General features: G+C 44.8%; 1 protein-coding gene across 1 annotated transcript in view; it reads left to right on the top strand.

The window, feature by feature from the left end:
- Positions 1-1,393: 1,393 nt before the first annotated feature.
- The window catches only part of YPEL2 (yippee like 2), a 37,914-nt gene continuing 29,550 nt past the window's right edge, over positions 1,394-9,757 (top strand). Inside the window, exon 1 of the mRNA XM_039247344.1 lies at positions 1,394-1,697. Within this exon, the coding sequence (XP_039103275.1) occupies positions 1,581-1,697 (117 nt within the window). The 5' untranslated portion in view covers positions 1,394-1,580. The remainder of the gene's footprint in view (positions 1,698-9,757) is intronic.

Genomic DNA, 9,757 nt, shown 5'->3' with positions numbered 1-9,757 from the left:
TGAATGTGGAGCCCTGCTTGGCTCGGGGCTGCGTAAGGGACATGCAGGATAAGGGGTAGTAGCTGCTGTTGTCCTTCAGCCTAACGCTGGCCCATGCTGTTGGCCTCTCAGGAGGGTGTACAGAGTCTCAGGGACATAGTGGGGTATAGTGGCTCTCAGTGACTGCTATGGTGGGAAAGATGTCAGGGAGGAGGGAGGCATCCTTTTGGAAGATTTGGTTAGTGAGGTTTAGAGGAAAAAGAGAAGTATGATTTGCAACTTTCTCTAAACATCCAGATGGATCCCAGACACAATCCAGAAAGGAAGATCTGATTTTATTTGTCTTCCTCCCCCGGCTCTCTAAATAATTTTATCTTCAAAGCAGGATGCCGGCATTAATTAACACTGTGGCTCTCCTGGGAGGTAGGCAGGTGGGAACACCACCCCTGTTAGTGAAGCCCAAGGAATAGGCAGGCTGAGAAGCTTTAGGCAGGGCAGCCAGAGAAGCAGAGTGTGTATTGAGGTTTTGCCCTCAGACCTTTACTTGGACGTAGCCTGGAAGCCACCTACTTTCTCACTGTCCTTGGCTCCTAGTAGAATAAAATTGCTGAGGCAATGGCAGGAGAGATGTTTGGTACCATGGGATGACTAATGGGAACTTAGAGGGTTGAGGAGAGATTCTGGTAAAACTCACTGTCATTGTGAATTTTAGATGCAGGAGTCTGATTATGCCATTTGCTTGCTTGCTTTTCAGACAAAGTACTAAGCATCTATTTCTGGGCAAAGTATGGCAAGAAGAACTTGCTAGCCATAAGGGACATTGCTGGTTGGGAACTTGATCCTTTGTATCCCATGCTTGGTCCATAAAACAGAGGGTGGTGTAGAGTATGGTGGTTTCTCCTGGTAGTGGTTTCATGCGTTGGAGGACTCCGGGCATCCGGAGATGGATGACAAATATATCTGCGACTGTGGATTTAGTGACTTTGTAGAGGCTGAACTTTTCCTTTTCCTTTAGCCATATATCTTGGTTGTCTCAGAAGAGGAGGCCCCTTAGGAGTCTTCTCCCTGGGGCTACAGGTGGCACATCCTTAAGCCTAGCCTCTTCTCGGGTTCCCTAAGAATGTTGATCATGCCAGTTTCTCAGTGTTGGTGGAAGGTAGGTAGGGTGGCTGTTGAGAACCCTGAGTTGATACTAGCCCTCCAACTCTAGAAAACCAGCAACACTGGGATCTCCAGGAGTTTCTTTCTCATTCATTGGGCATCTTGGCGATGATAACAGGAAACAGAGAAGAGGTCATTTTTCCCTATAAATGTTGCCCTCTTGGGTGTCATTTGGACTCCACTTGCTTTGCAGGAAGCCCTGTTCCATCAGCTGATGATATTCCCCTTCTCTTGGCGCTGCAGGCTGCTGAGAACCAGCCCTAGACCTCTGCTTGTGGGTCCTTCCTCTGAAGACGTCACCAGTGTGTGGAGCCTGCCCCACACCCACTCCCTGCCAAACCACGGCCTTTACCTGTGTCTTCCGGTGTTTCCCGTGCGACCCATCCTGTGGGAGTGCCTCGTGGGCCACTCCGGAGTTCACTCCACGCTCTGCGGCGCCAATGGTGAAGATGACAAGATCCAAGACTTTCCAGGCGTATCTGCCTTCCTGCCACCGGACCTACAGCTGCATTCACTGCAGAGCCCACTTGGCCAATCACGATGAACTCATTTCCAAGGTACATGTTCCCTGCAGGCCTTGCTTGCCCACCCCAGGGAGCAGAGGGGTGGGAGCATTTCTGGCTCATAAGGTTGCACAGGTTTATAAGCTCTCCCAAAGAACCCAGGATATTTGTATTTTGGTTTTGTTTGTTTGTACAGATACCCTTCCTGGCTATCTCACTCAACTGAGAAATAACTCTGAGTGGCAGGGAGGATGTACTAGCTTAATTTGTAATTCTGGAAATTAGATGTCATCCCTGTTGGAGTTGGGGGGAGCTGGTGGCTCACAGGCCAGAGGGGAGAGGGGCTGAGGAGTGATCGGAGCCTTTTGCTTGGCTAGCTTAACTCAGGTTGGCAGGTGAATGCCATGCAGAGGGCTGCCTGCCTGGAAATTGAGCTCTAAGAAAGGTGTTAGGGGCAGGATATCTCAGAGGAGGCACTTCTTAGCTGACATGAGAAAGGATAGTGTCTGCCAAGCCCCGTAGGAAGGTGACAAGACTGCTGAGTTACTAAAAATGGGTGGCCTTTGGGGAGGACCAGAAGTGGCTTGGTGAAGAGCTGACCCTGTGGCCTATGGGGATCTTTATGGCAGCTACCTGAAATACTGTGGTGTGACACTTGATCAAAATTAGAAGAAAGAATGGAGCCCTATTTCCCTGAAAAGCTTTAGCAGCTGCTTCCTAAAGGGAGGGTGAGGGGATTACTAATGAATCAATAAACATCCCAAATGTTAAATCCAGAAACTGGCTCCTTCAGGCAACATTCTCAGGGGAGCTACCTTCCTCCTGGCCCTAAATCCCATGGGAGGAGAAACAGGTTTTGCTAGGCTGCACTTAAAGGAGAAAGATCATGGGGACCCTTTCTCTCTACAAACCATCCTTCCTCAGAACCTGGACTTCATGCCATTAAAATAAAAAAAACAAGCCAACCTGTAATCATACCCAGATTAAATTAAAAAAAAAAAAAAAAGTACTGTTCTTGATCTGTTTACAAGAACTTCTAGAAAAGGTGGCATTACTCTTCCCTGCCTCTGGCTCGATAGCCCAGCCAGAGAAGGGTGAAGTGTCCTGTCCAGCTGGCTGATTTGACAGGAAGTGAAGGAGGCTGCTTGAACAATCATGTCTGTGGTTGTGGGTCTTCTCAAATCAGGACTCAGGACAGAAGTCCTCCTTCTAGGCCTATTCCAAGATCTAGGTTTACCACAGATCTTGAATCCTGGAGCCCACAGAGTCTTGGCCCCTGGCCCACTTTTACTTCTCTCGGTTTCTGCTAATTACTTTCTTTTATGCCATTTATGTTCCAGCCAGCCTATAGCTTCCTTCTCTGTCAACGGGCTCATCTTGTCTCATTCCTCTTGAATCTTTTGGGAACCCCTCATGTCTGGAATTTTGGATTCCAGGGGAGGCTGTGTCAGTGAGGGAAGAGAGGAGTCAGTCCTCTTTGCTTTGGAAGGGGGCCTGCAGCTTGGAGGGAAAATGTGAGCTGTCCTATTTCTGGAAATCTCCAGGGAAAATGGAAGTCGAGACATCCTTTTAATACCAGGAGGAAGTACTGTGTATCATAAGAAATTGAGGTAACAATAAAATGTATTTTAGCACCTTGTATGTACTGAAAACTGCTACTTGACACTTTGTAAATGTTATCTCACTTAACCCTAAGAAGACTTTAAGGTAGGTGATGGTAATCATATTTTATGGATGGAGAAGTTGAGACTCCTACAGGCACTCCAAGAATGCAAATCGGAGGCTTAAAGGAGAGAGAGGAATTACTTTGAGTGCGTTCAAGAAGGATTTCTGGAAGGGGTGGTATTTGAGCTGGGTCTTGAGATGGACAGAAGGGAACATGTGGAGATGGTAGTGGCATTCAGCATTGATGTTTGAAGCCTGGTATTCAGGGCCTTGGACAATCTGGCCTTTTGAGTTCGATTTCTTGCCAGTTCGTTGCTTTATTTTCCAACCACTTGGAACTAAGCAACATCCCTGAATATGCAGATGGGCATATTTCAGGCCTCTGTGCCTCAGCCAACAGCAGCAGCCCTTCTTCTTCACCTCTTTCCTCTCTCTTCACCAAGGACCATATATACTAGTTTGGTATCTCTGGGTCAGAACCTGACCCGTTTGCAGACCTCAGTAAATGAGCAGATAAACAGATGGGTGGAGCTTGAGCCTTGGAAGAAGACCAGTGATGAGCAAAAACCATCTTTGCTGGCCTCATGTCCTCCTTCCTGCCCCTTCTGGGGCAGAAAGGCTCATTCACAAGTCCAGGCCAAAGTCAGCACAGGCTTCAGTTTCACTGGCCACAACCGGTGCACAGATGGGGTACATTAGAGCTTGATGATTTAAAGAGTTGGGTTAAATGCTTCGCTGTGGGGAGGGGGTGAGGGAACTGTGGCTGGCACAGCACAAAGATTCCTTTATTTCAGTCTGCAGCCACCCCCAGCGTTAAATAATCTATAGATTCTTATGCAGGTCTGCTTAAAGGAAAGATCACTGCCCCAGCCCCCTCCTTGGAAAATGGGCCTTTCTTTTCATTTTGTTTCTCTCTTCCATTTAAGAAAGTTCAGGGAGAGAATGTTTCTCCTGTTCTCCCCTCTTGACATAATCTCCTATGTGGTTTCAGAATCTGCCCAGTGGGAGTTAGGAGCTGGGAAGCAGATAACTGGAGCAGCAGTGTAATTAAATGATACTTTGTACTTGTAATAGAGCCTTTCATCTGGAAGCCTGACATTCCGTTGTTTGGTTAAAAAAAAAAAAAAGTGAGTCTGACTTCCTTATGGAGAAGCAAACACTAAAGCTCTGAATATGTGGCTGGTAGAGAATTGGGAACAGAGTCAGGACTTCGGGCTCCCGTGGAAATGTGTAGTTGTAAAGTTTTGAACAATTAGGGTCTGTACTGAGGTGGTGGAAAGAAATCCTGCACCAGGCTTTCCACCTTCTTGCCTTGCTGTAAGTCCCCAGAGGCCCCATTGCCTGGAATCAACTGTCCAACCTCTGAGTCTCAGTTTCTCACTAATGAAAGGAGTGAAGTAATATGTGCTGTGTGTAATGCCCAGTAGCTAGCACTTCTGTGTGCTTACTGTGTGCCACCTCCGTAACAGTCCTGGGAGGTAGACATAACCATATTTGAAGGTTGGGTGAGGAGGTTTACCTCATTGGGTTGTTACGAGACTGGATGAGATCATGGGTGTGTGGGTGGTTGGCAAGTCACAAAGCTCCTATGCAAATATAAAGTAGGCCCTCTGCTTCTCTTGGTCTAAAGCGGGATCGGGGGTGGTGGAGGGTATTGTTCTTGATCGAGACCAAGCAAATTTAGTCTAGCCAAGATCATTTCACTTTAGAACCTGGAGCCCAGAAGTTTGATTTAAGAGGAAAAGGCCCTAGAAGAAGACAACAGTAAAAGCTTGTGTGTCTGCACAGAGGTAACAGAGCATTTGCTCTGTAGGACGGGGTTGGGGGTGCTCTTTGAATTGATGACAGAACTATCTAGGGAATGTGCTGAGACATCCTACATTTTCTTAGGGGGTGTTGTGGTCTAAAGTCTGGAGTGTTTGCATGCAGAGGTATTTTAGGTTGGCATGAGGAATTGCTCACATTGTTGTTTCTCACTTCACGGTGCAAGCCCCATTATAAAAATATACTGTGTTTATAAAATAATAATAGTTTCAATTGGAACAGCTAGTTGCCCCAAGCGAGAACAATCTATTGCTCATTTCAGTGGAAACTAGCTATTATGGAAGCCTGGATCTTCACAAACTTTTTTCATGAAAATGTTTTGTCTGCTCTCCTTCCTTTGCTTCTCTCCTGCCGACCCATCACCCTTTGATGTCATTGTGGAGTAGGATATTTGGAATGGTGAGTTGGATTGATCTCTCACAAACTCACTTTGGGGATGGTGGCTTCTTTACAAGACAGTTTGCTCTGGTGTTCTGGGTCCTCAGAGGGAAGGTGTTGTAGGAGGCTATAGAGTGGGTGTCCAGTGCAGGGGAAAGGTAGAAAGCTGTTTATTACTACGTCAGATCTTCTGGTGACAAATACAGAATTCCCAGAATTGCAGATCATCTAGCCCAGCTTCTCTTCATAAGGAAACAGACTGTGGGCAACTCAGTGACTGGCCTGAGGTTCCACAGCCTCGGAACCAGACATCTCTATCTCATACCCCTTTATCTGTGCTCTGTGTGAGGAGCTCTGGCTTTTTTTTTTTCTCCCCAAGCACTGGGCCTCCTTGTGAGGCTGGGAGGTTTTAGAAGGCTGGTTCTTTTTGTTCCCTATAGGGCTCCATTTGGCCTACAGCGGTAGCATTTTGGTTTTCTCTGCCTGCCTAGATGTTAAGATGCAGCATTGCTTTGAGAAAAGTGGTAGGAAGGAGAGGATGTTCTGAAGCAGTGTGTTGGTCTAGTGGCTACTGAGAGGCCCCCTCTGCCCGCTGTGGCCCACCTCTGCTTCTGAGCACTAGTGTTCAACACCAGTGATTTTCAAAAAGACTTGTACCCCTAACACAGTGGCTTAGAGGTAGTGGACATAGAGGGAGGGGTGCTGATGTGGAAGTCCAGAGATCAGATGTGGCTCTTGAAGATAATTTTGAGCTTTCCTAACTTGCAAAATATATGTTGAATTCTAATTTTATTAATTCTAATTTTATTAATTGAAAGATTTTTGGTGTCCAGTAGATATGTGACAATGATTCTTGCAAAAACTATAATTCAGTAAAATTAGTATTTCTATTCCAGCAGTAGGAAAAAACTAGATTGTATGTAAATCTACAAATGTCTATATCATAAAAAGTGAAATTTTTGTTTCTAAAATAGCGTGACCTATGATTGTACCAGAGTTACTGATGGGCTTTAAGAAAAAAGATGTTGGTGACAACCATGTTGGTAGGACTCATACCATAGTGGGTACCTTTGCTTCTTTTGCAATGTTTGTGAAATGTTGTTGAATGTTTGTTGGTTTCCCCAAACAGCATTTCTGAGGGACAGCAAAAGCAGAAGCGATAAATTGTGGAAGAGTTCCAACATAAGCCAATAAGCCCCGTTTAAAAACACATTCAATCAATTTAGCTTTTGTAAAACCTAAAATCACTGACTTCTTCCCCCAGCTGTTTGACCTTTGAAAGCCCTAATCTTCTGATGAAGCGATAGTTCTGGAGGAGTGCAAAAAGGCTGTCTGTTGATCACTCGGGAAGGGGTGACAGGTCTTGTACAGAAAATCTCCAACCAAAGGGATATGGTTAGATTACAGTGTTCCTTGGTGAAAAGAAACCATTTGGAGCTTGTAAGATGTAGTATATTATGGTCTCTTCTTGCCATAGGGACAATTATTGCTGGGATCAGTTGTATAGCATGATTGTTCCAACATAGGACCACCTTCACTGGATCAGAGACCTCTGGGAGGTGGGGGTGGAGGGCAGTGGGGGCTGTGCCTGTACATGCTGTTTTGTTTCATGGGCTCTGTTCTGTAATTGCACATGTACTAAATATGTATTCTGTGTAGCACTCTGATATTATAATATTGCCCTCAAGGGTTTTATCCTCAAGGAAGTTGGACTCTGGCTGGGAGATAATAGGTTCATAAGTCATCCCTTCTTGAAATCTGTATTTCACCTTATGTTTATCTTAGAGCAGTTATCACAGTGGAACAGTGCATGTCTCCATTTAGCTTGTGAAATGCTTGAGGAGATAATTGTGATACCATCTTTGTTTATCTAGCACTCCGAACAGTTCGTAAAGACTGGTAGATTTCCAGTGAATATATGAGCAAATGACAATTAGTTCTCCAAAATAGACAGACATAAGAAGGTCTTAATTTGGAGCTCATGGACTGGCTTCAAGGGATCTCTGAAACTATATGTTCAATTCTGTGCGCATAGATCTGTTTTTCAAGGGAAGGTTCCGTAGGTTTCTTCAGGCCCTCAAAAGGTTGTTGATCAAACAAAACAACGAAAACAAATAAAAACCCCATTAAGATCTGCCTAGGAATCGAAGTTCTGGGAAGACTTGTTAGAAGTGACATTGAAGTGTGCATTTAAGCAAGAACCTGGAACTGTGCAAATGGATGGGGAGGGGCCAGTAAAAAAAAAAAGCAGCATGAACAAAGAAGCAGAGGCTGGAGTGTGCAGGGAGCAGCTATTCCTTTAGGTTAGATATTGAGGAGCTGTGTGAAAACAGGTCGAAGGAGTTGATTGAAGCCAGATTGTTGGGAGAATAGAAGTCCTGGCTTTATACTGCTGGCAGTTGGGTGCCACTGAAACTTTTGAGCAAGCAATGACACAGCCAGAGCTTTGCTTTGAGATGGCAGTGTTGTCACAGTGTGGTAGGTGAACTGCTAAAGAAGAGACTGGAGATGGAGGAACCCATGTGTATGCATTGCAGTGGTCTGCACATGTTTGGGGCACATGGGGGTTCTTCAGGGATGATTTGTTGAGCATTGCTTGCGAAAGAAATATAAGCACTTTAAGGTTTAAAACATTCTATCACTTATAGTCGTGAATGAGAGGAATTGAGTTTAGGAGGTCATACTCTTTGGATGGGAGGTGGACCTGTCCCATAGTCATGCCTGCTCCCTGTGAAAATTAATGATCTAGGTACAAGTAGAATTGCTCACCAATTTATTATCAGAGGAGCTGCTAGGGACCAAGTCTGGTGAATCATCTGTGTTTTTTTTGCTATAGACTGTAGGCAGCTGGAGCATGAATCTGCTTAAATGTGATCCTTTCTATGTGGTTGCTTTAAATACCAAAAGGAAATGTTGACTTGAGTTATGAGGCATACCCTGAAAATTAACTCTGTGGTTTGCAAATGCCTGTAAGGTTTCAATCATAGGATTGGTTTGTACATTAGTGTTTTGGCATTCAATAAGGACGCTGATGATTGCAAGCTTGTGTCCTTAAGATCCAAAGAAACTCTTTTGAACAGGGTGTCTTCCCTGAGAAGCAAAAAGTAGGGGCAGGACCCCTGCCCTGTGTTTTTATTTGAGCATTGGCATTCCCTCTGTCTCTGGAATGGTAAAGCTGCACCATTGCTGGTTTCGCGGTTTTGTTTTTTTGGGGCCTGACCAGAATCCACTGCCATATACTGATTGTTCAGTTCAATAATATTTTTTTTTTTTGTATTTCAAACAACTTGCCAGGCTCTAGGCTGGGTGCTAGGGATAGAAAGTTGAAGCCAACACGATTCTTGTGTTGAGGTACTTGGGAGTGTAAGGCTCACTGTGGAGGGCAGAAGAATGTTACAGATGAGGTTGTGTTGGTACCCTAAAAAAAAGAGGATGAAAAATCTGTTGCTGCTTAACTACTATTTATTGAACATCTCCTATGTGCTAGGGACTCCTTTAGACATTTTCCTTATTGCTCCATCACTTACTTTACAACATTCCTTCAAGGTGGGACTTAAGCGACTTTCCTAAGGGCATAGGTTACCAAGACACTGTGTGGGATACAGGTCTAGATAGGTCTATGCCTTCTTTACCATAGCTTGACAGTCGTGACCTAGGTGGCTCCTTTTGGCATCAATTATTTTCTGGTCTCTCAGAATATAGGTGGTAAATCCTACCCTGTCTTCCCTCCTTCATTTCCCTTGTATGAAGAGTCCTTCTTTCTTTCTCTCTATTCACTTTCTACCCATTTCTAAAGACTGGTTTAAGTATTTCTAGGTTGTCTTGCTGGGCTGTGGGAATCTCTCCCACTGAACTCTTAGAGAGGTTCACTGCCTGGTTGTTCATTTGGTAGTTAATAATGACTGTCTTATAATAATGATATGGTCTGTGTTATTATGGTTATGGGCACTTTTTACATATAATTGTCTTGCTTCCTAATAAGATTCTGAATGACCTGGAGTCATAGACTCTTAGAACATTAGAGCTAGAGGGGCCTTTGAACATAGATTTTCCCCTTCAGCTCCTCATTTTACAGATTAGGAAACCAAAGCCCAGAGAAACTTGAGTGCCTCTTGACTTTGTACTTTGCCACCTCCTCTCTGCCATACCACCTACTGCCTTGCACGTGATTCGTGCTTGTAGATGCTGGAGGCAGGTCTAGGGGAGAGGGCTGACAGGTAAAAAAAAGCATTAAGCTGTATGATCTT

The sequence above is a fragment of the Hyaena hyaena genome, unplaced genomic scaffold (assembly GCF_003009895.1).
Source record: "Hyaena hyaena isolate Hyena2069 unplaced genomic scaffold, ASM300989v1 scaffold_298, whole genome shotgun sequence".
NCBI lineage: Eukaryota > Metazoa > Chordata > Mammalia > Carnivora > Hyaenidae > Hyaena > Hyaena hyaena.
The sequence above is the reverse complement of the archived record's forward strand: the minus strand, read 5'-3'. Positions and strand labels throughout refer to the sequence as shown.